At 42.8% G+C, this 26,307-nt stretch overlaps 1 protein-coding gene across 2 annotated transcripts in view; it reads left to right on the top strand.

The window, feature by feature from the left end:
• Positions 1–26,307, top strand: part of RPGRIP1L (RPGRIP1 like) — a 63,546-nt gene that overhangs the window by 19,254 nt on the left and 17,985 nt on the right. For both annotated transcript variants that reach the window (XM_084861216.1, XM_084861215.1), the window contains exons 7-16: positions 3,898–4,003; positions 5,309–5,455; positions 7,206–7,279; positions 13,350–13,489; positions 18,462–18,568; positions 18,780–18,830; positions 19,750–19,929; positions 20,728–20,845; positions 23,970–24,422; positions 25,241–25,392. In XM_084861216.1, coding sequence (XP_084717342.1) covers positions 3,898–4,003; positions 5,309–5,455; positions 7,206–7,279; positions 13,350–13,489; positions 18,462–18,568; positions 18,780–18,830; positions 19,750–19,929; positions 20,728–20,845; positions 23,970–24,422; positions 25,241–25,392 — 1,528 coding nt within the window. The remainder of the gene's footprint in view (positions 1–3,897; positions 4,004–5,308; positions 5,456–7,205; positions 7,280–13,349; positions 13,490–18,461; positions 18,569–18,779; positions 18,831–19,749; positions 19,930–20,727; positions 20,846–23,969; positions 24,423–25,240; positions 25,393–26,307) is intronic.

Here is a 26,307-nt window from a genome sequence, read left to right as displayed (position 1 = left end):
GCGCCACGAGAGAGATGTGATCCAGTGAACCTGCACACACATGTCCGTCCTGCAGTCATGGATCCGGGCCCAGGTCACTGTGAACTCAGGGAGCAGGGCGAGGGGAGCCCCTCGGCCGTTTCAGTGGGACGTTCCCTTCCACTCACTAGCAGCCCTGTAATCCTGTTCGCAAGGGAGGCCTTGCTGGTGGTGCTGCCTGTGTAGTCCTAACAGGAGCTGTGAGTGACCTACACGTCTTTCAACAGTACACTTGCAGAACGTCTGCCAGTGTTAAAAAAAAAAAAAAGTAGAGATTTCTCATCCTAAGGTTATTCTCAACTTTATCCCCCAAACTTAGCCTGAAACTATCGCTCAGAAAAGAGCCTCTCCATTCCATCTCACACAGACTTTAGAGTCCTTCCCAGAACCTCATGGCCATGCTTCTGTACTCCTAAGCCTTCTCTTCTAAATGCTGGTAGCTGCTGGATCATCACACTGCGACCTCCAAAATCAAGCAGCTTTTTCAAAGCCTTCACTGTCCTTACTGCAGCAGAGAAGGGGGTGGCAGCGGGGGTGGCGAGGGGGTGAAGGAGGGTCGGGGAGAGGAAGTGTAAGAAACGCAGCAAAGCACAGGTCTCTTTTCCCCTGAAGACCGCACATTAGAGGCGACGTGATGTGGAGTTTCTCCTCCCGGCGGATCGGAGCTCTGGTTTCTGGGCTATTATGGCACCGGTAGCAGGGCTGCAGGCAAGTGTTCTCAGAGGCTCCTTCTCGGAGTTTATTGCGCGACTGCTTCAAATTATGAGCGAAACTTGGCACATAGGTTGTTGAGCTGTGTTACTTTTTTCAACATAAAATCTAATTTATTTCAGTTTGTTTTCAATCTAGAGATGGGCCAGCAACCCTTTTCATGGTGTTAGAAGATTTTATCGTCCTTCTAAATAAGGTGTCTGTTCAAAAGAAGAGAGAAACGAAACTGGATTTTCCAACTTAATTGTTCGTAGTGGGGTTTTTTTTTAAACTGTTGGTGGAGAAGTTTATTTTTACAGAGACTTTAATTGATACGCTTGCTGTCTGTTTGCACATCATTTCACCATGTGTAATGCAGCATGTGTGAGTCGGCGCAGGGCTGTCGGAGGTCATCCGAGTGTTCTTACTGTGCGTCGTTCCTCCCGTTAGAATGGCAGCATCCGGAAGACCTGATGGTCCCGTCCCAGGGCCTGGGCCCGGAGAGGTCACTTAGACGCTGAGCCTCAGAGGCGGCCGCCTGAGCCTCCCCACGCAGAGGGCATGGACCGCCCTCCCAATGGCTGGTCCCTGGCCCCTGCAACGTCCTCCTCGCATTCCTTGTCCGTCCGTTAGCTTTCCGAGACCTGGCCTGCCGTCTTTCCTCTCTCACTTCTTTTTGTTGTTGTTACCCCTGAGGCTATTTTTTCCATTGATTTTTAGAGAAAATAGAAAGGAGGGGATAGGAGGAGAGAAAGAGAAAGAGAGGAGAGAGAGATACATCGATGTGAGAGATACTGATTGGCCACCTCCTGCACATGCCCAACCAGAGCCTGGGATCGAACCTGCCCTTGGCCGGGAATCGAACCGGAGACCCTCCCATGCATGGGCTGACACTCCAGCCACTGAGCCACGCCGACCAGCGCCCATCGTACTCTTTTTACCATATTTCATCTATGTAAGCACTTTGAGTTGATTATCAGGTTTGAGATTATTTTCCACTGTCCACTTTCTTGAAAGCCAGACCACATTAATTAAATTGTTGATTTTATCTCTGTTTATTATAACATTGACTCCGCGAGTCAGGGAGTCGTCCTTCTCCCTGATAGCCCTCAGAACGTACGGTCACAGCAATGACTTAGGTCGATGGCCCTCAAACTCACGTAAAAGCCATCGGTCACCACTTGCTCAGATAGGTGTCCCTCCTGGCGAGCTGGCTTTTATTTAAAGCACCATTGCTGGGCGTTAACTACCACCCCCATTGTCATTGGTGTCCACTTGTTGGGCATTATTCGCAAAAAGTACTAAGTCCCTTTTCTTGGCAATACTTTGAAAAGTCTAAACTCCAAAGAGCTTAGGAAAATATTCAAGAAACCATCCACCAGTGAAGCCACTGAAAGTTCTAGAGATACTTACTGGCCTTCACCATGCAAAGAAAACTCAAAATAACCTGTTATTTCTATGACCCTATATGCCTTAGTGGGTGGGTTATTGGGGCTTAATTCTTTATTAACACCATAAAGCAATAGTTCTTATTTAAATCTATTTGACATATACAGATGGGGGCAAAAGTACATAGTTGTGAGTACATAAAACATAGACTTTATTCTTGCATTACAATTTATTAGTTATTGTATTATTTTCCATACGAACAAGTGTAAACCTACTTTCTCCCCGACCTGCATATCTTCTTGAAAATATTAATATACTCAAAACTAAGAAAAATGAAATATCAGGGACAACTGAAAACATAGGAAAAGATTCGAATAGTATTCTGCTCTTCCATATCAATAAATGGCACTCACTGTTGAGTGGCCAAACCAAGTCATTTGGGAGAGGGGGGAGAGAAATCATATTTTGACTTTTAAATATGAAAAAATTTGTATTTTTTTTTTAACAAAATATATTTTTCTCCAAGTTTAATTCTTTAGTATTCTCTCTTCTGAGAGTGAAAATAATGCCCAGGGGAATAGTAATGAGGGCTCTGTGGAGTGTGTGCCCAGAGTTAGCAGATAACATGTTTTAGACACGGACCTATTTAACATTGTGCTAAGACCGTACCCCGAGCAAGAGCCGGGCTCTCGGACTTGTTTATCTTCTGTGTGAGGACAACTGACTGTCCGATGCCAAAACGCAATGAACTTTCAAATATCAAAGAGGAAAATTAAGTATTTCAAGTCCTCAGCTGGTTTACAGATGTGTGAGCTTTGTAGTCCGTTCTCCGGTTCCAGTAGGGCCTTGTGACAATTCTTCCAATATGTGTTCACTAGATAAGTTCTGGAAGCAAAATTACTCCAAACACTGCAAACGTTTCCCGAATTGAAACTTTTCACGTTGATTTTCCTTCACAAGTGAAGTCTAAAACCCAGCTTCACCATTTTTAAGAAACTCTTGAGTGTAAAATGTATTCAATGAAGGAACCTTTCTCTGTCAGGACAAGAAATGCCTTTTGAAACAGGTATTCATTTAGATCCATGATTAACCTTTATTAGATCTTCCTGTTAAACTCTACATTTGCTTTAATCTCGGTAGGAAAAATACAAACGAGCGTTGCACATATAGAATTTCCCTGTACCCCGTGGACGGTAAATGATCTCTTACAGCGAGAGGCACATCTGCTACGGATTTAAATGCCAGCGTTAGGCATTATTAGTATAAAACGCTAAGTCACTTTTTTTGGAAATATTTTGAAAAGTTCAAACTGCAGGAGGAAACGCCAATAAATTGTAATCTCATGATACCGTTTGCTGGGCGGGCGTGCGGGAAGATGGGCGCTGTCGTGCACATTTCTCATTCGGGGGGAAGGAGGAGGGTAAGCCTGGAGGCCGGTGGAACCGCTCCTGTGCTAAGACGGACGTCCTCTCGCGCCGTCTCTCAGGACACTGTGAAGCGCCCTTAACCCCCATGCGATCAGTCAGTGCGTAGGTGGCACAAGTCATCACACCTGGGGCTTCCTTCAAATTCGGAGGGTCTGTGGGTCGATCAAGTTCAAAAATGGTTCTTGGTTGGTTTTAAATCATAAACCTCACGCCAGGTGTGGGGTCCACGGAGAACCTCGGTGACTGACCTGCAAGTGTGTGCATCTTTCCCGGGAACGGTCCCCGGATCGTTGGGATGGAGTCACAGACTGGTTTTCCTTTTGCCTGGACTGTTTTCACTCCGTCTCTCTTTTTCTTAAACGCATCCTTGAAGGTCAAACATCCGGGACAATGTAGAGATGATTAAGCTTCATAAGCAACTGGTGGAGAAAAGCAATGCGCTATCAGTCATGGAAGGAAAATTCATTCAGCTGCAAGAGGTACCGTGACCAGTTATTGTATTATGGTGATACCTATGTACAAAGCTCTAAAGATAGTGTCCAAGTTGTATATTTTTATTTTATTTTTTTATCTTAGATTTTACCTTTTATTTTTTTATTTTTTTTATTAAATTATTATCTGTGTACATATTTTATCAAGTTGTATATTTTTAAGTAGAATAGTCACGCTGCCAAGAAATAATTTTAAGAGAGTACTATATTTATTCCCAATTTTGTATAATTCCACTCTATATATTATGTGTTATTATAACTTAATACCTAAAGGAATAACCCAACTGGTCAGACTTTTCATAAATATCTGTGTCATCTTAAAATAATAAGTACATTTATCATAAATAATCTCGTGCCAAGAAAAATTATTTTTAACTCCTTTTATCTTCATTTACGTGGCACATAGCACCGAAGGTTTAGAGGTGTCTTCATATATCTTCAGTCCTAAGCACTTCTGCTATACCAAGAGAGACCAAAGTTAGGAATAGGCCAATGGCAGTTTTGGAAAGTCTCTCTTTGATGTGGTGTGTTGCTTTGTTTGGCCACTACCATTATCAGAAGAATATTTGCCTACCTGTCAAGTCAACTATCAGGGTGTTCATTTTAAGCTGTAACCATGGAGGTTGACAGTACTTGGGACTGCTCATCCCCGTAAGTGTTTTAATAAAGACTGTGGCCCCCGGGAATGTGCCATCGGAGGGATTCATTGCGCTGCACCATTCACATCGGTTCTGGGATTGATGAACTCGCAGCGCTCCGGGTGAGCAGAATGTACAGTGAGCCGTCTTACAACCCCCCCTTATCCGCGGCTTTGCTTCCCGCGGTTTCCGTTATCCGTGGTGAACTGCAGCAGTCCAAAAATATTAAGTGGAAAATCCCAGAAATAAACATCCATCAGTTTTGAATTGCATACCGTTCTGAGGAAGGGGGTGAAATCTTGGACCATCGAGCTCCGTCCTGCCTGGGACACGGGGCATCCCTTTCTCTAGCAAACCTGACTGTGTCACCTGCCTCTGAGTCACTGACACGCCATCTTGGTTCTCAGAGAGAGAGAGAGAGAGAGAGAGAGAGAGAGAGAGACCATAGTCACATAAGTTTTATTGCCGTTTAATGTTACAAGTTCAGGCATTCAATGGAGATCTTGAGACACGTCCCCAGGGACAAGGGGGGACACTCTGCTTTCCTTAAATTATAGCATGAACTTCAGGAGTAAATTTATTTATAGAATTGTAATCACTTATTCAAATCATAATCCAAAAAATATTTTTTTTTAATTTCCTTCTGGGTTTTTAGAGGCAGAAAACTCTCCGGATCAGCCACGACGCCCTGCTGGCCAATGGCGATGAGCTGAACAGGCAGCTCAGAGAGCAGCGTGGGAAGTGCAGCCGCCTGGAGAAGCAGCTGCACGCCGCGACGTTCTCCGAGGGGAGGATCGAGGAGGTGAGCGTCCAGGGCGCTCGCACCCGCTGCTCAGAACTGCTCTGCCCCTGACAGCGTGGCAAGGTCACCTAGAGACGTTTCAAATAGTTACTGAAAAACCTAAACTACATACATGGCACCCTGAGCACAGCAGAGTGTAGACAACATGTCATGGGCATGGCAAGTCAGGGCCTAACCGTGCTTGCACATGTACTGAGAGCCACTGTTTACCTGAGAATGAAAGATCGTTGAGGAGAAAGAAGACGCTGTGAAACGGGTTACCTGTGGAACTCAGCTTCCTCAGTTGTAAGTTTATTAGTCATTCGCAAGACAAAAACCAAGTTATAGGAATATATTTGGTTCTGAAGAGAAGGATGTTGTATTTTGCAACATTAGCAATTTTGTGGGGGGAAAATGTTTTTCTAAGAAGCTCTTCGAAAATGCATCTTCCTGCCTTAGCAGGTTTGGTTCAGCAGATAAAGCATCGGCCTGTGGACTAAAGGGTCCCAGGTTCGATTCCGGCCAAGGGCATGTGTTAGGGTTGCAGGCTCAATCCCCTCCAGTGGGGCAAGTGGGGGTGGGGGGGTAGCAGGAGGCAGCTGATCCATGATTCTCTCTCATCACTGATGTTTCTATTGCTCTCTCCCTCCCCCGTCCTCTCTGAAATCAATAAAAATGTATTTATTAAAAAAAAGAAAGCGTATCTCCCTATTATTGTTGCTACTCATGCCTCCTACCTTGCAGTAGTCTGTTAAACTTGTTCTTGATGAAAATGGACGTGAAATAAGATGCCCACATTCTGATCTGTCCTTGGGAGAATCTTTTACTGTGCCTCAAAAGAGGATTTGAGAAGGGAAATGAATTCTAAGAGTCCTTGGATCCATGGGAAGAGTTTGTAACTATAAAATATACTGCTGAATGAAACATAAATGTAAATACCAGAAATAAATAAAGCTACATTTTAATCATAAGGATATAATTACCCCAAGTTAATTTCTAAAAATATTCATTGGGATGAAAAAAGGTATGCAGCTGTTGTTTTTTAAAATATATGTTTATTGATTTCAGAGAGGAAGGGAGAGAGAGAAACATCAATGATGAGAGAGAATCATTGATTTGCTTCCTTTTGCATGCAACCCCGCTGGGGATTGAGCCCACAACCCAGGCACAAGCTCTTAATTGGAATCGAACCTGGGACCTTAAATCCACAGGCGGACACTCTATCCACTGAGCCACACTGGCTAAGGCAATTTTATTTTTTCATTCATATATTTAAAAGATGTGCTTCTGGCTTTTTGCAAATTCCAGGTGACATGAGAAAGTGTATCTTCAGAGTCAGTAGTGATTGACACATTTCTGTGGACCATGAACCAAAAGAAAAGTTGATCCTTTTACTTTTTTATGGGCCGATTGGAAATTTAAGACAAAGTGAACATAACGATGGAATTCATTGGAGAGGAAAGAAAAAAGTGTTTCTCCAGACTTAACAGCAAGCTTTTAACACATTCTTTATTGAGTTTTGGCACAGGTTGCCATAAAGTAGTGCATGCATTTCTACTAAATTAAAACAGAGATATTAATTTCATGTTTACTTAACAACTGGGGGGGGGGGGAAATCAGGGCTAAATTAAATACAGACAATATAAGTGGCCTAGTTTGCAGCTGCAATTTAGAAATTGGGACTGAACCGTGTTAGCTGCCTCTCCAGTGTCTTTACCCCCTGCCGTTTCATAGGAGAATCTCCTAATGTGTAATTTTCTTTTCATTTTAGCTGCAAGATAGAATTAATGACTTAGAAAAGGAACGGGAACTTTTAAAGGAAAACTATGATAAACTTTATAACAGGTAAGTCAAAATTCCATGTGCTCTCTCATTCATTTATCTGAAATCTTGTCTGTCAAAGCATTGGGTATCAGACCATCTAATATTTATGTAAAGATCAGCTACAGATGATTGCAAGAAACATATATATATTATTAAATATATATATATATATATATATATATATATATATATATATATACACACACACACACACACACACACACACACACACCGTATTTTTCGGACCATAAGATGCACTTTTTTTCCCCCAGAAGTGGGGGGGAAAAGTCCCTGCGTCTTATGGTCCAAATATAGCCTACACATATACTGTAAAAAAAAAAGTTTTTTTACTTGCCCGGCTCTGTGTGGTCTCTGTGTGCTTGCCCGGCTCTAAAATGGTTCTAAATGCTGCTGTTTACTTTACAGGGTTGATTACATGTGTTTATGACTGTGATGTTGGGTTTTAATGCACATAAAATATTTTAGGACACTATTTGTTTCAGAATCTTTTTTTCTTCATTTCCCTTCTCTAAAAACTGGTGCGTCTTATGGTCCAGTGCGTCTTATGGTCCGAAAAATACGGTATATATGCTTTTGGGGCATTGGTAATAAGTTCTTTAATCTGAGTGGTAATGTGTTAACTTAGAAAACTATTGCTTTGTTACCAGTAACAACCACTGTTGTTTATTGAACAGACTATAAGCTAGTAGCCCTGTGCTAAGTACTCTTCATACACGATTGTAAATTGCTCACAACAGCCTGGAGATGCAGGCATTGGAAATGCCCATTTTGCAGACAATGAAAATAAAGCAGAATTGAGAACTTGCCCACATCCTTACAGCTTGGAGGTAGCAGAGCTTGTATTTGAACCTCTGTAGGTCTCTCCAAGCCCCTGCTTCTTCCAATGGGCTACCCAGCCTATGAGCTGAGAGTGAGCTGGCGGAGGCAACCTCAGGGAAGGCAGGGGAGGGCAGGGGTAAGAGGGAGGTCAACCAAAGGACTTGTGTGCATGCATGTAAGCCTCACCAATGGACACAGACAGTGGGGGTGAGGGCATGAGCAGGGCGATGGGGAGAATAAGGACACAAATATAATACCTTAATCAATAAAGAAAATAATTTTAAAAAGTGTTCACTTGCAGTTGTCTCTGTGCCTTACAAAGAGTAGCACAGCATTTCTATTTCAAAATAAATTTTATAAAGAACTGTTTCGATTTTGTTTATCTCCTTCCTAATTAAGGTATTCTTAAAAATCTCTTATAATGTTAGAAACAGATTTTCACTCCACAGCTAAGTTTGTTAAGTGACACAGGTATCTGTGTGTGTTCAATATATGATACTAATAAATTATAAATACACCTTTACGTGAACTTAAATTTAAAAACATTAAAATATACATGTTAGAGCTGATAGCAACAGTTGCTTCTATTGATCATATTTTGTAACATCAGAAAATAGATGATCTACAGATACATCTTTAACTTTTTAACTATGCTTTATGTTTTGTAAACTAACTGTATATTTTTAAAATTAAATCATATCTAAGGAGTATAGTGATAGGTTTGTATTAGTTTTTACTTTGAAAAGAAATGTAACTCAATGTTAGGCATCATTCCAATGGTATGTATCATCTCTGCTGCCTAACTATGGTGTTTATCTTCGCACAGTGGCTCCTTATATTGAGGGTTACAAATAGAGGTCCAGACATCAGTCAAGTAATATTTGAGCCTCCCCAGCAAGGACAGCCTGGCTCAGTTCTTTTTGTGGGATTTGCCTTAGACCCTCTTCCAGGTCATTGGGCTCCAGTATTGGTTCTGGTCCCTCTCTTGAGCTCTAATTCATTTCACCCAAAGCATTTATTCTATCTCCTATTTTATATTTCCAGCTCTATGAAATAATTCATAGGTTTATATTCTTTTATACCCAAGTATTTAATAGGTGTGTGTTTGAAAAATGCGAGTTTCAGTGTACAGATCACACAGCCATATTCTGTGGTGGAGAGAATGTTACCCTCATGTTCTGTAAATGAGGAAATTGAAACTCAAAAAAAGTGAGACTTGTACAGAGGCACAGGGCTCTGCTGAGACTCTGGTGCAGGACTGAACCCCAGTTCTTTTTATTCTCAATTTCATGTTTCCCGCTGTGCCTCACTACTTCTCTGATTTTAATTGGATTGGAAAAATGTGTATTATAAAGGAAAACATTTATGGCATAACAAAACTGTCAGATTCAGAAATTTTTATATTGATTTTATCTTCAATTCCTTATCATTTCAAATACTCTAACATAGTCTTAAAACAAGAAAATAAGTGCCATTTAGCCATTGCCTATACATTCTCTACTTCCTCCCAATTAGGGGACTTACTGAACATATTTTTGGAGTGAAAAGCTTACCTGGGAATAAGGCATAAGTGGAATTTTGTGAAAGACATGTTTTTCTCATTTTACTTTATCACCATGAAACTTTATCTTTTCGTATTAGAAGATGATCTAAGAGTGTAAATATAACTTTGACTGTCATTTTTTTCTTTCATGTTTTATGGTTGAGCTACATTTTTTTTTTCTGTTACGTTAACCAGACTTCATTATGCTGCTTACACTTGAATGTTGTGTCAGGCATATGGAAGTCAATGTGTGTAATGAGTGTCATAATATTGTGTCCGAAAAATAATCCTGTCACTTAAGCACAAAACCCCGGAAGCACACACATAACGGTAAATAGAACTGTAAAATTCCCTAACACAGCTTTTTAAATACATGTTTTCAGAAGTCGGAGAAACTACAGAACTCCACAGAAACTCCCCTCACTGCAGATATCAGCATCATTCCTAAGATTCTTTACCCTCCTGGGCTCCGTGGCACTGTGATTCATCATTGCCAGCAACTAGCGCTCATCAAACTCCACACACTCCCGGTTGGGTTGGTCATAGTGAGAGCATGTTTGTAAAAGAGGAGCATTTGTTTGTTATCCAGACTTGGCCCGTGGTCAGGAGAAAAATGTGATTTGCAGATTGCGTTCTCATCTTCCACTTTCAAATGAAATTTTGATTGTGTTTATTACTTGACAGATGACATATTAGAGCATCATCTGCTAAGATAAAGCCCTCATGTTAGCATTTGGAAGGAGCCTTTTTTTTTTTTTTAATATGTGAAAACATTTTGGAGACGATGCCAAGAAATAAGCATAGCTTTAAGAAATGTTTAAAAATCCAGGATACATTTTTGGCAATTACATCTTTTTATTTGGTTCGAGAGAAACTCTACACAATAACACAGTAAAGCTGAGTCCCGTTTTTGAAGTGAGTATAGCTTTAGGGTGAGGTAATTAATGAATGCGAGAGTCCTGCAACGATCCTGTAAGTGAAGAAACTGAAAACAGAAAACATAGTAGGTTTCTCTGCCCCTTGGGGGCCTCTGCACCCACTACCATCCCACTCAGAGTCAGCCGATCCGAGATCGGATCCAGAGAATCTGTAAAGGTGATTTTACGGTATTAACTCCCTGAGAGACTAACCCAGTGCCAATGTTTTAAAAAAAAAGAGTTGGTCTGATTTTTGAAGATGACATGAACTGTTTTAAGAATTGGGTGAATCAAGTTTGTGCAATGTAATGGTCACTTAATATTCAAAATGTAAAGGAGCCAGCCGACCCCCTAGACTCTGTGCTCGTCCCTGAAGAGCCTGCCAGGAGCTGTGAAAGCCCGTGTGATTATGGATGAGCGCCGTGTGCTTCCCAGAAACCAAACCGAGCGGTCTGGGCCGTCATTTCTCCTCCAACAAGTGAAATGTCCCTGACGTGGATGTGGACTTAATTCCCATGAGGTCCCAGCTAGAGTGCCTGTGGGTTTCTTTAGGGCGATTTAGAGCTTAAACTGCCCTGTCTCAGGATGCCCCGGGAGATTGGGATAAGTGGCATTTGTCCTGTAAGAACCATGATCCCAGGGTGGAATTGCTCAGCTCCGTTTCCATCTGACCCTGTGGTTGATCAGGGGGTGCGTTTCCAGGGTGCTGACCCAACGCTCCAGTGGGCATTCCACTCAGGGCGACACTCTGTCACTCCTGCGGCACCATGGCACAGTGAAATGTGCCCCACGACCAACCGTTGTCACTGTGGGCAACGCACAAAGACGTTCTCAGGAGGAAAAGGCTCTCGGAGACTGTGCTCATATGCAGATTTAATCATGGACACAGCCCTCGCCGAGAAAACGGAGCCAGATGTGGTTCACCATTTATAGCTACACATATGGCTCCGAGCGCAGAGGAATACAGTAAATTCAAAAGGAATTCCTCATGAAACTGCAGTGGAATGTAATCCTAAATTTAGAGGGAAGATAGCAGTGGGCTAAATTCGGATTGACTTACGCTGATTTACACTAGTATTTTGTGGGTTTGGAAAAACCAGGCTGCTAAATTGTTCTTAATTTAAACACACACAGCTTCTGATGTTTCTGCCAGATTAACTGTTGGTGATCTCTTCGCTGGTACTAATGCTAGTGGAACACTACTGTTTCTAATTTTTGGCATCTGATATAATGTATACTTGTGCCTATTTCATCATGCTAATTTTTTTCCGGGTAGTACATGTTTTTAATAATATCACACTCACACACACACACACACACACACACACACTGACATGGATGTATATATATGCATGCGTTTGGGATATATAATTTAACCAGACAAAGAAATCGTATTTCTTTATTTAAAAGTGAAAATGTAAAGGAATATTCTTTACTCTAGTAGGTAAAGTACATATTGTGTTTGGATTTAAGTCTAGGTAATGGTACCTTTTTAAAATTAATTAAAAATATTGGTCGATTAGATCCATGCATTTTTTTTTTCAGATTCCATATGTGAAAGGAGAACACTGATAGATGAAACAGATGTCCTAGTTAGAAAAACTTTTAGAATTCCATTCATTTTTAAGGTCCTGTTATTTTAAATGCAATAAAAACATTCAAACTGTAAAATGAATGCACAGCGTTTCCTCTGAAAGCTAGGGCTCCCGGAAAAGTATCTCTTTTGCTACAAAATCCTCAAGACGAGCTGGGAGCAACATGAGGGCAATTTTCAGTAACAACTTTCTTTTTCATTCTCTCCATCATCCGCACGAAAGCAGATCTCATAGGTTTTTGTTTTCATTTGCTGGATTTCACGTAAGTAGAAAGGTCAAAGCTGCTGATAATTATTCAGTCATATCAAGCTTCACAGATAATAGTTTTCTGCTGAAATACAGATCAGGATCGGTTTTTCCAAACCTGGCCATCACCTGGGCCCTGGATCTTCCTCTTTAACTGTCTCCAAACGTTCTGTGCTGAGCTGGTCTCAGCTTCAGTGTGCAGTTGGGGCCGCATTTGGGAACCGCTGGCCTAAACGACTGTGTGGTGTGTTCCTTCTGTATACCGTCTAGTTACATTGCAACTAGTTCCTCCAGCCTTGGTCCCTGGTAGATTTTAACCACAGTTTAAATCGCTGCACTTCCCTTCAGGGACAGTAATTCCACCCTTGTCATTCTTATCGGAGTGTTCTTCTGGGGTTTCACCCCCATCATGTGTTACAAGCGAAACTTGTTCTTAAGCCTACCGCTTTTTGTTTTCTTAGGACAAAAACTGCCTTATCACCGCTCAGCATCAGAGCCGCTGCCTTCTGGTTCGCTGTGCCATCACTCTGCGGCTGGTGTTTTGTGACTTGCTCATTATCACAGACTCTTGAGAAGTTCCAGATTCTAGGCTAGCGCTCAGGAAGAGGGTCTGGGTGGGGGGGACGGGCCCTGTCGGACGGCGAGGCTGCGGTCTGGCGGCTGCTCCCTCTGGAGCACGCATGGCCTCGGAATGCTGCCCGGGTCCCACAAACGCCGCTCGCTGCCAGCTCCTCCGACTCCAGAGTCTAAATTAAGGCCAGTTCCTCTGCTCATCCCACAAGCCCTTTCATGTCCCCGACCGCAGCCCGAGGAAGGCGCCTGGTCTCACAGCAGCAGACCGGCACATGTTTACTTGATTCCTGAGACATGATGACAGTGGTCCCGGGCCTAGATGCTTCCCTGTGTTCCCCTCTGGCTTCTGAGCTCCCCTCGGTGTCCGTGTCTTGCAGCGCCTTCAGCACCGCCCGGGAGGAGCAGTGGAGGGGCCAGGAGCAGCAGCTCAAAGTGCAGATTGCGCAACTCGAGACGGCCCTGAAGTCCGACCTGGCCGACAAAGCGAACATTCTCGACAGGTTAAAGGCCGAAAGAGGTATCTGCCCGCGGCCGCTGGCTTGCACACCTCACACTGTGCTGGTCCGGTTACTCACTGACCCCATCCGGGCTCAGGGGGCCCTCTGGGTGCCAGGCGCCTGGCCACGTGTGGGAGACACAGCCTGGGCAGCCCCCGTCCCTCCGCCCCACGAGTATGTGGGTGGCTCACACCTTTCTCTTCCTCGTCCTGGCCTTGGGGCCAGAGGAATCGTTTTTTTCTCAGAGTCATTCTTATTCAGATAGTCTTTAATTTATTTAGTTGTCCTAAATGTTGAGCCTTTCTCCAACAGTCCCCAGTGTTTATTGAGCAGCAGTGTTTGCTGGGCATGGGCTTGGGCAGTGGCTACCCCAGGCGCTGCCCACAGGCAGCATCCACTCAGTGGGGAGGACACAGCAGCGAAGTGACAGTAACAGGTGCAAGAGTGGCCAGCGATCAGTACCAGCAGAGCAGTGTGAGAGGCGGGCCAGCAGGGAAGATCTCTGTAAGGGAGCTATCTACTTCTTTTTTAAAATATATTTTATTGATTTTTTTACAGAGAGGAAGAGAGAGGGATAGAGAGTTAAAAACATCAATCAGCTGCCTCTTGCACACCTCCTACTGCAGATGTGCCCGCAACCAAGGTACATGCCCTTGACCGGAATCGAACCTGGGACCTTTCAGTCCTCAGGCAGATGCTCTATCCACTGAGCCAAACCGATTTTAGCTCTACTTCTTCACTATGACCCTGAACTTACAGACCAGCAGCCTTGGCAACGTGTCCTACTGTAAAAATTCCAGCCAGAGTGGGGAGAGGGGGGCAGAGAACACGAGTACCAGAGGGAGGTCAAGTGTGCGTGAGTGTGCTTTATATTGTTTTTCATATTGTGAAGAAAAAACAAGGACTGATTATGGAAAAAAAAATAATAAGACATCCTTCTGAGTAATAATATGAGTAATAATCATGAATAAGATTCATGTTATGAGTCTCACCTCACTCTTCCTGTCTCATGGAAGTAAAATAACTCTAACAGTAGATGTTTGACTTCTGAATTCTACATTACACACAAATGCACAACCGAGAAATGGAATTATTTGCTTCAAATGTTGTGGCTGTTGCTCACCCACTAGCTATTCCTTTGGAACATTTGCAATTTCGTTGTATGAGGACATTTAAAAGTTTAATGCAGGCTCAATTTTAAAAAAATTACATATCTAGTCAGGACTCTCTATCAACATAATCTCACGCATTATGCCGAATTATGATTTAGATCACAATGCCATATCTCATTAACTATAGGAAAGATTTTCTTTCCAATTTCAACACTTCTGAAATTGGCACTTTATAAATCATAACATTTAAAAATCATCTGCTGACTTATTTTTAACACTTTAAGAAGGTTGGAACAACACATTTAATAATTGATGTAGTCTCAATTTCAGGAAAACACTTCTACTTAAGTGATTAAATCTGATGAAAGGTTACTTGTGCATGTTTCTCTATAAGACTGTGAGTAGGATAAAATGGTGGCATGATTTCTGACCAGGGGGATATTTAAAGTTTTCAAAGACCGAGCTTCTGATTTTACAGCTCAGAGCTGCTCAGTAAAGTCCTGCTCGCTGAGCGAAGTAAGACTCTATTCCCTCTCTTCTCCTCTCCAAAAACATGTGCACTTCCCATTCTTACAGAAAACAGAAAGGAAGTCAAGTTCGCTTACTTCTGTGCTTTTCATACTTCCCTAGATATTAAGAATTCCAGAACTCTTATCTCTAGACATCTGCATTGGTCTCTGGAAAGAAATTCTTCGTAAGGGGGTTAGAATCTTGTGGCCTTTTTAAAAACAAAACCTGTTTATTGTTGCTGAAGCAATTCTGAGGGTTCTTATAAATTATTAAAGCTACAATTGCTTAGTTATTTTATTTAAACTAGTCCATTTCTTTGTCTTTCTCTCTCTCTTTCTCTCTCTCTCTCTCTCTCTCTCTCTCTTACTGATTCTTGTTTCTCTTTTAGATTTTTGAATAAAAATAACCCATGAACGCTGTAAAAAATTCAAAAAAAAAAGTTTTTTTTTTAAATCTCTCAATTTCACAACCTTGAAGATAATCTCTATCAATATTTTTGTATGTCCTTGCAGAGTTTTCTATATGTATACAGTCTTATAATGCTTTTTTATTTGCCATATTATGAAATCACCCCTTGAGTATGAATATAAATTCACATCATCATCATTTATAATGGATGGATGGATGGTTGTCATAGTTTTTGAGGGTGAGGATGTACCATGGATTGTTTAACAATCTTCTGTTGATGAATTTTTAAATCTCTAGTTTTTTAAGTATAAAAAGATTCTAAACAAATCTTTGTACAGTTATTCATTTATTTTCTAAAGAAACATTACTGGAACTAAATCTTTATTTTTATTGCAACTGTTATTCTAAGTTATTTTTCCTTAAACACCTGAATAATTTATAGATCTAATTATTTGAATTGTGTGTTTATGTGGAAAGTTAAAATAGAGTATAAGAAAAATATTATAGCCTTTATCCACTTTTTCCAGGGAAACACTAATTCAAAAAAATGGAAGTTGCCTATTTAAGGAAATCTTATCATGTTTAGAAAGTTGCTTTTTGTATAACAGATTCTGAAATTGTTTAATTTTGCTTTGAAGTCTTCACACACTAACCTTCCCATGTACCAGTGTTCTCTGCCAGAGATGTCTCCCTGACCCCTTGTAGTCATTCATCTAACTGGCAGATTATTTTTAAAAATACTCACCTCTTTATTCAAGGTACAAATGAGTTTCAGATTGTGTGAATGTGTGGGGGAAGGATATGTAAATGCAGCTTGCATTTGGTTAATGCTTAAATTAACTGCATGTGTTTAAAGGCCCGCTTTGAAAGTTCCTTTCTATCTTTAGCCGAAATGCATAATTCGGCATAATGCGTGAGCTTATATTGATCGCAGCTGAAGATACTAGCACAAAGGAGTTTGAACATTGTTTAGTTGAATTGTTCTCTGCACTCTGCTTATGAGTGGTGTGCTTGGAGAACATCATTTTTAAAGAGCGAAATGTTACCTCATTTGAATAAAATGCTGTTTAGCTTAACATGCGTTTTGTCAAAATCCTAACGTAAAGGAGGTTATTTTTCATCTCGTACTGGGCGCTTTGATTTTTCATATTGTAATTCAGCGAGTCTGTTTCCTCTTTGAACTATATCGTCTCTCAATAAATAGTTTAAGAAAGGAAAAATACAGTGGATAGTTCTACATAAAATTCAACAGAGAGCAAGTTATTGGTATTCCATAACATCTTTTCCCACTAAGTTATTTTCTTAATAATAATGTCATGGTGTTTTTTTAAAATATCAGCGAACACATGGGGACGTAGCTGTTGAAACAAAAATCAATAACAGAAGAAATATTGGAACAAGTTTATTTATACCTATTAGAGTGTCCTTCTGAGGGCCCTGATCTGAAAAATTGAAACAATAAAGAAACTAGAGCTCAGAAATCATCATCCAGATGAGCACGGAGCAGTCCTGTCCTTCCCACCGGCTCACCCTCAGGACCCCTGGCAGTCCGCTCGCCACAGAAATATCCCCGCACCTCAGCTCTTACATCCTCCTGGCCACGTGCACCTTCTTTTTGTTACCCGGTCATTCTGACTAGATGTTGTTTTAGCCTCCTCACAGAAAATAAAGCATTCCGCACTCCTACCCTACTCTCCAAACAGAAAGCAAGTCTATCTCACGAGAATTCATGGTTAACATTAATCCTAATTTTTAGTGTAAAGCCAAGCATTTCACCTTTACCTTCACCTTCAGATTTTCCAAGTATTGTTCGTGTTTTTACATTTTTTTTATTTTGTTCACTAAATACTAGCCATTTATACTCTAGGATAACCTTTAATCTCTTATCAATAAGAAAAGCTTTATATAGTTGATATGAAAAGGCCTCTTCATACCCTAGTCACAGGTCTCACAGGTTGTGTGTGTGTGTGTGTGTGTGTGTGTGTGTGTGTTATTTTTCAGTTTCCAGGAAATATCTGGAAACTGAAAAATAATAATAATAAACTGAAGAAATATTCCATTTCTTCTTAACTGTATATTTTACCATTTTTACTTACATGCAGTATTTTTAATTTGGAAACAGAAAGTATTATAAATGTCAGAAACATGTTTTTGTGTAAACTGCAGTCAGTGTGCAAATGCACTTGTGTGAAGAATTCTTGGCGAATGTGTTGACTTGCCTTTTTTTTTAAGGAAAGGGAGCAGAAACGTACAACTTGTTTAATGCGGCGAGTGAAAAATTAGTCCATGGATTTACCGTCCTCAGTAGCTCTACCCTGAGCCCCTGTCTGTGGGTCACGGCCAGTGACTGCCTCGGGGAACATAACGGACCCCCGTCCCCTAATGATGGCTCTGAGCCCCTGTCCTTCTAGTTAACGGCATGACTCACCACGAACACACACGAACTATTACTGACACTGCCCTGCCCTGGGTGGGAAGCACCGCTCCTATCTGAACAGATTAGTCAAAAGTGTCGTTGATTAAAATGATGGCTTTAGTTATTACAGAGAAATTACCTTGTTTGAATAAAAATACTTTATGTTAAATTGGGGAAAGAAAATAAATTCAAGGAACCCCAAAAACCAAAAGATTTTTTTTTTTTTTTTTTTTTGCATGCTTTTCAGGACCCTTCCTGAGTAAGTAAAAATCACAGGTTTAGGAACGTATTTTCCTAAGTATGTTAGATCGGATGCTCCTTTGAAGTCCCGGAGGCCACAATTTCCTTCTATTAATACTGCAGAGTTGCGTCTTAAGTTTTTGATAAGCAGTGAATCATATGGCCGACATCTGAGAGCGGGCGGCTCCGCCGCCTCTGGGTGCAAGCAAATTTCCTCTCTGCCCGAGCAGCTCGCCGCATCCGTGGAAAACGTGTTCTCCCGCCGCGTTCTCTACACCTTCCCACTGTGCCCTCTTTCTTTTCAAGACCAAAATGAGAGACTCGTCCAAGAGAACCGAGAGCTGCAGTTGCGCTGCCTGGAGGAAAAGCAACAGCTCGATGACCTTAAGAACCGCATGAAGTTTTACAACCAGGTGAACCCTTCTCTCCTGTGGGATGTAAATCCAGCTCGTTCTCTGCACTGCTTGGGCTCAGAGAAAGCGCTATTCCAGAGAGAACAGGGGTACAGATATGTGACTTCGGGGATCATGTTCGGTCCGTGAGGCTGGTCTGTGTGGTTGGAATGTGCCCTGTGCTTTCCCCTCGGATCTCCCTGTGAGCTCTGACTGGCTCTGTCTTCTGCAGGAGAGCGACGTGAACGCCGATGAGCTGAGCGAGGCCCTTCTGCTCGTGAAGGTAACTTTCCGAGCCTCCCCATGAGCGTCATGTCTGCGTGGGCCTGTCCCGGCATAATCAGACCCGTCCCCATAGCCCTCACATGGGGAGAGTGAATGGTGCAGAAAGAGGTCAGGTGACATTGAGTTAGGGCGTATGCATATTTCATAAGGACATCAAAGTCACATTAAATAGGCCATAAAAGTGCTTGTCTATAGTACTTGGTCCAACTGTGACAATCATTTTTACTTTTACATGCCTGATGATAAAACTAAGCAACTATTTAGACCTGGGTATTCACTGTTTTTGTTGTTGTTAATCCTCACTGAGGATACTTTTCTGTGTATCTTTAGAGAGAGGGGAAGAGAGGGGGAGAGACAGTGACAGGAGGGAGACACGTTGATTGGTTGCCTCTCACGCCCCTGGCCAGGGCGGGGGATCAAGCCTATAACCAAGGTATGTGCCCTTGGCCAGAATTGAACCCAGGACCCTTCAATCCATAGGTAGATACTCTATCCACTGAGCTAAACCGGCAACAGCTCACGTTATTAAGTAAAATACTGAATCTTAAGTGTTACCAGAAGATGCTTTCCAGTTCTAGGATATTCTGTTGTTTACAGGAAAACATGAGAAAATGCATTTCTTTCCTTTGAGATCATCACAGTGTAGAGTTTAATCAAATGAAGAAATAGAAATCGAAATAAATGTACATGACTTCTTTTTTATCTCATGAAGAAATAAACTGTTTTTCGAACTCTCTATAATTGTTCCAAATGTCTGTCCAAATATATTTTCTGTGCCAGGACTACTTTATTCCTGGTGGAAAATGGAAATATATCTGTTTTCAATTAATGATTTTTCCTTGCTCTATCTATATTAAATCACATTATTACATTTTAGAAACTCTTGTTTTCAATAATAAAACATGTTTTTGTTTTAGGCTCAAAAATCACAAAGAAATGGAGAACTTTCCTTTTTAGAGAAAATAGACAATAAAAGTCATAAAGATCTAGAACGCTCCATGAAGGAGCTGCAAGCAACTCATGCAGAGACCGTGCAAGAGCTTGAGAAGACAAGAAACATGCTAATCATGCAACATAAAATTAATAAAGATTACCAGGTAATGCAACACCCGGCTTGGGTGAGAAAGCTTCCTGTCATGTTCTACGAGTGACTCACCTTCCTATCCAGAGTCACGTGTTACCGTGTTATAATCTGCGGGCATGTGTTGCCACATGCCTGGACGTTCTCATAAATATAACTAAGTAATTAGAAGAAATAGTTTTAAGACAAGTAAAAATTTTTAAATTCCTGATTTTATTTTTCTTTATAAATATACTAGAGGCCCAGTGCACGAAAATTTGTGCAAGAACAAATGATGAGAGAGAATCATTTATCAGCTGCTGCTTGCACGCCCCCTACTAGGGATGGAGCCTGCAACCTGGACTTGTGCCCTAACTGGGAATCAAACCATGACCTCCTGGTTCATAGGTAGATGTTCAACCACTGAGCTACACAGGCCAGGCCAACATCCTAGTTTTAGAGTGCAAACTGGCCTGGACTAGAGTCACTACATTCCGCAAACAAGAGGTGGGGATTCTGAAGTCCCGTCCCGTCCCCTCCCATGTCCGTCCGTGTGTCGTGTGTCCCCCGTCCCCCCCCCCCCCCCGGCCCCTCATCCGCAGCCGGAGCCACGGAAAACCACCTCCGCCCAGCGGGCCCGGCTCTGCAGACCTCACTTCCGGTGTATGAACAGCCCTGAGGGGGATTGTTAAGCCATAAGCTACTCGGGGCCAGGAAACTGGGTTACAGTTCCTGGCATGTGCAGGGTCTAGAAAACGCTTGGATCCTTCTTGCTTTAAAAACGAAGATGGAACGAATCACACATGTTGAAACGTGTTCTGTCTTTATTTTTTAGATGGAAGTTGAGGCAGTGACCCAGAAGATGGAGAATTTGCAGCAAGACTATGAGCTCAAAGTGGAACAGTATGTCCACCTTCTGGACGTCAGGGCTGCGCGCATCCAGAAACTAGAAGGTAGTGGGCACGGCTCCTTGTTCGCACGGGAATGGTTTGTAATCAATGAAATGTCATCCTAAGCAACACGCTCAACTTCTTAGTCCTTTCCCCCCCTCAATCTATAACTACAAAAATAATTCACCAGAAAGGCCGTTTTTATCTGATTCTTTTCTACTCGGGAATGTGTAGTCATTTCCTGCTACTTTTTTTTTTTTTTTAATATATTTTATTGATTTTTTACAGAGAGAAAGGGAGAGGGAGAGAGAGTTAGAAACATCAATGGGAGAGAAGCATCGATCAGCTGCCTCCTGAACACCCCCCACTGGGGATGTGCCTACAAGCCAAGGTACATGTCCTTGACTGGAATCGAACCTGGGACCCTTCAGTCCGCAGGCTGACGCTCTATCCACTGAGCCAAACCAGCCAGGGCCATTCCTCCACTGGAATGCCCTCCCGGTGGTTTTCAGACTCGAGCAAGTGGAAGAGCCACAAGGGAGCTTGTTTCCCGTGCAGCTTCCTGAGCCCTCCCCCTGACCTGGCACTCATGGTGCTGTGTTTTTAAAATAACTCAAGCAGCCGGCTGGTGTGGCTCCGTGGTTGAGTGTCAACCTGTGACCCAGGAGGTCACGGCTCAATTCCCGATCAGGGCACATGCCCCTGTTGCAGGCTCAATCCCCATTGTGGGGCGTGCAGGAGGTAGCAGATCCATGATTCTCTCTCATCATTGATGTTTTTATATTTCTCCCTCTCCCTTCCTCTCTGAAATCAATAAAAAATGGATTTAAAAAATGATAATAACAACTCCAAGCAATTCAGATGCAAGTGCAAAACTATGCTTTGAAAAACTACTGCCTCTGCACTTACAGCTTTCACTCTCATGCACTCAGAAACGGTGTTTGGGGATTCTATTCTTTGGTTTCCTCACTGTTAGCGCATTGCATTGCCTCTGTGACTTCTGTAATCAGAAGTGCTTTACCGCTCATGTCCCTCGATTCCAATGCCCAATTCAGTGGCTGATGCCAGCAGTAATTTTACACTTAAAACCTACTGACAATCCTAAAGGCCTTTTGTTTAATGGATTGCATTTATGATATTTATTACATTAGAAATTAAAAGTGAGAAATGTAAAAAAATATTTAAGTCACATTAAAATAACAAATCCATTACATGTTAACATAAATTACAGCACTATTTTAAAATCCTCACTCAGGGCTATGTTTTTATTGATTTTAAAGTGTGAGGAATGGAAGGGGGGGTTGGGGAGAGAGGAACATGAATATGAGAGAGAAACCAATCTATTTTCTCCCGCATGCATGATTTTTTTAAAAAGCAGTATTTTCTATACCAAAATGTAGTGAGAAGGGTGAGATTGTTTTAATTTCTTAATTGTTTAACATTCTTGCAAATCCCTTTAGTGTCTGGCTTAATAGAAAACATATGTTATATCTGCTTCTGCATTGAATCTGTTATGATATCACATAACATGTAGGTTCTGGAAAATTTCATTATACACTCGTGAGAGAATTAGAATGAAAAAAGCAAATAACATCTTAGTACCATTTCTTAAATACTTCTGATCTCACAAACCTTCAAAACAGTGTAAGGGACCGTTAAGGGTTCCCAGACCCCACTTTGAGAACCACTGCTCTCAGTAGACGGGCTCAATAAATACCTTTACCCAACTGGACATCCCAGGGCAGCGTGTACCTTTTGTTTCAAGCCGTGCTCCATAGAATTTGCTTACTGGCATTTTCCCAAAAAACAAGGCGGCCACAGAGTTTGAGATTTTCCTTCAAGTCTCTCTAACCCTTCCCCCGTGTATTTCTGTGAGCCCTGAATGCATTGATGCAGTCCATACACATGGGCAGGCTGAATGCAGCCTCGCAAAGGGCTGGGCAGTGAGTCCAGACAGGGAAGTGGCTCCAGCGCCCCCCGCAGGACCTCACAGGGTATGAACAGTGAGCAGACGGTTCTGGGAAGAGTGTGGCAGTTCTGGGAAGAGTGTGGCGCTGAGGGAGGGCAGAAGGTACAGGAACCACTGAGGAGAGACCGCCCAGGGAGCCCTGCAGATCCAGGGAGGACTCCGCCCTCATTGGGAGTGTTAGCTGACAGCTCCCCGCTCAGTAAAAGCTTGGGAGGCTCAGGCGGGGAGGAGGAGGTGGAAGGGGTGTGGGAAGCACTGCTGGGCACTCGGAAACTGTGTGTGGAGCCTCCGAAGGGGACCCGGGTCAGGAATGGGGAGGGCCTGGGTGCCATCCTGAAGAGTGGGTATATTTGTTCATATGGAGCAATGATACAATAAATAATAACACAAGAATAAACTGTTACAAGTCCTCACAATTACAAACCACCTTTGCCCCACCCGTATGTTAACAGACCGAAGGGCAGGCGCCGTGGGAAGAGAAGTTGGCTCCGTAGGAGAGAAGGTAGCAGAGCACAGGCCCCGGAGCAGGCACACCCCAAGTACCCCCCTCGGCTGTTGGTTCAGGGGCCTTGCCGGGGGACAGCCTGTGGCACAGCTTAGGCTGGAATGTTGTTGCTTAATAAACGAGGTCAAAGCAAGTGATGAATTATAATATAATATAATATAATATAATTAATATAATTAATATAATTAATATAATATAATATTACAGTGGTGCCTCGCATAACGAACGCCTCGCACAGCGAACTTTGGACAGGTTTTTCATGAAACCATCGGCCAAAAAACAGAAAATGGATGAAGATGTGCAAGATTCGGTAGACTCTACTTAGTCTGTCTTAAAATTAAAAAAATGTGTGTTTTTTTAAAAAAAAAAATTATGTTTTTAGATGTATCTAAATAAAAATATGTCATCTTAGCATATTTTTTTATGTCATCTTAGCATATTTTATGCTACAGAACGAATTATTTTTTTTAACATGTATTGTTATGGGAAAACGCGTTTCACATAACGAACTTTTCGCATAACAAGCTTGCTCCTGGAACGAATTAAGTTCGTTGTGTGAGGCACCACTGTATTTACAGGAAAACAGTGTAGGCCTAGATCTTAAGATGGAGGCTAGTCCCCCAGAGCACTCAGACTTCCTGCCACTCCAGAAGCCACTCTGTGTCTTCCCGTGTCAGCGTGTGGCATCTCTAAATCCGTGTCTTCCCCGGCAGCCCAGCTGAAGGACATCGCCTATGGCACCAAGCAGTACAAGTTTAAGCCGGAAGTCCTGCCAGACGACTCCGCGGATGAGTCTGACGACACCATTCGCTTGGAGCGGGGCGAGAACCTGTTTGAGATCCACATCCACAGGGTCGCCTTCTCTGCGGAAGCGTCGCGGGCGTCTGGGGACCAGGAGCCGCTCACCTTCTGCACCTTCGCCTTCTACGACTTCGAGCTGCAGACCACGCCCCTCGTGCGGGGCCTGCACCCCGAGTACAACTTCACCTCCCAGTACCGCGTCCACGTCAGCGACCTGTTCCTGCACTACCTCCACAGGAGCAGCGTCACCCTGGAGGTGCACCGGGCCTACAGCACGGACTACCAAACCATCGCAGCCTGTCAGCTGCGGTTCCATGAGATTCTAGAAAAAAGCGGTCGGATATTTGGCACAGCAAGCTTGGTCGGTAAGCACGGTGTTACCTACTCCACCGTTTGTTGAGCACCCATTTTGCACCAGTCCCTCCGGTAGGGATATATCCATGGAAACCCAGCCCTGGCCCTCAGGAAACTGTATATGTTCATGTGACTACCACCACAAGCAAACTGTGGCGGAGGGACAGGCTGGCTGACAGACGGCTCTGCCTCAGCGCATGGTGCCCTGATGAGACGTGTTCTCCTCCTCCCAGGAGCCCCAGGGGCAACCTTTCCCATGGAAGAGAGCCGAGGAGCGGAGCCAGCACTGGGGTGTGCCCGGCAGAGCCATACAAGAGCATGGCACACGCAGTGCATGCGTGCTCACCACAGCATGGCTTTCCCCTGTACTGGTGACTGGGCCGGGTCAGGAGGTGCCAAAGATTCCTTCAGGCCGCGTTATAACGTGGGGTTCATACCTATAATTCTGAGGTTTCATATTGTATCTGTCAGTCTGCATAGATCACAACTTGTTCCAAAAGTACTCGGCATCAAAAAGGCTGTGGGGTGTTTGGTTCAGATTTTTTACATTTCACAAGGAGTGGACTAATGTAAATTGGAAGATCTCAAACACAGTTTGACAGTTCTTTAATAACCTGTAACCTACAGTGAAACTCATACTCGCAGAAGTAACTTTATTTTCTTCATCTCTGCTATTTGCCAATCACACATCATTTGTGCGTGTCACGTATTATTTTACTCGGTATAAAATTTATAGTTTCACTGTATGGTACCACTGATGTGTTTTTTACTGGTATATATTGTGATTTATGGGGCTGTTTTAACAGCGAGTTTCTATATTGATCTGCAGGAACTGAGGAAGACGTCCCAAACTTCGGCACAGTGGAATACTGGTTCCAATTAAAAGTGCCCGTGGACCAAGCGATCCGCCTCTATCGGGAGCGGGCGAAGGCTTTGGGGTACATGACATCAAACTTTAAAGGGCCCGCGCAAAGGCAGTGGGTAAGCTTGTTGGACTTTAGGACTCTTTTATGACCCAGAAATTGTATCGTATTCTTTCTATGTCATGCTTTAAACCGAAATTATTTTCTTTCACAGCCATCAAGTGGCTTTTTCTAACTTTTTATTCTGAAGTAATCATAGACTTGCAGGAAGCAGCAAAAATAGTACAGAGAAGGCCTCTGAACCCTTCACACAGCTGGTCCCGGTTGTAAGATCCTGCATAGCTGCGGGACCAGATCAAAACCAGGAAGTGGGCATTGTACAGCTCTATTAACTGGGCTACAGACCTCATTCAGATTTCACATGTGTGGGGGAGGAGGAGTTCTGTGCAGATTATCGTGTATATGTTCATGTGACTACCACCACAAGCAAAACACAGTCCTCCCATCACCTCACGGGAGCCCATCCTGGGCCACCCAGGGCACTGGAGAAGCAGAACTGCCTGCTGGTCATCACACATTGAGTGACTGTCCTCCCACTCCCTACTGTGAGGGAAATCCATGGCTGTTATTGGACTACAAAATGAGTATGCTCACTGAGACTTGGACCGTTAAACGCATTCCCTCAGGTTCAAACTGGGTTTCATGGAGTCTTCCTGGCCATATTTCCAAAGGAAAGAATGTCACCATCCAGTGAAGGCAGAAAGCACTGAATTGAGCAAAGTTAAACAGAATGTTTGACTTTAGGACTTCTCATGTGTAACATGATTCTCAAGAGTGAGCATAAAGTATGCAGTTACGTGAAGTTACAAAGGGATAGAATATCGTAGAAACGCTATAGAATGTCTGCTCAGGTCGTAACTATCTTTCTTCATTGGGGATTGCCCTCACTCCCAGGCCGTGGGCTGGACCCCCAATGTCAAGCCTTATGTTTGGTGATCCAGTTCTCTCCTACTCACCGTCCAATTATAACTAA

Source organism: Pipistrellus hanaki (genome assembly GCF_964339955.1).
Source record: "Pipistrellus hanaki genome assembly, chromosome: 15".
Classification (NCBI taxonomy): domain Eukaryota; kingdom Metazoa; phylum Chordata; class Mammalia; order Chiroptera; family Vespertilionidae; genus Pipistrellus; species Pipistrellus hanaki.
This window is presented reverse-complemented; position numbering and strand designations above follow the sequence as displayed.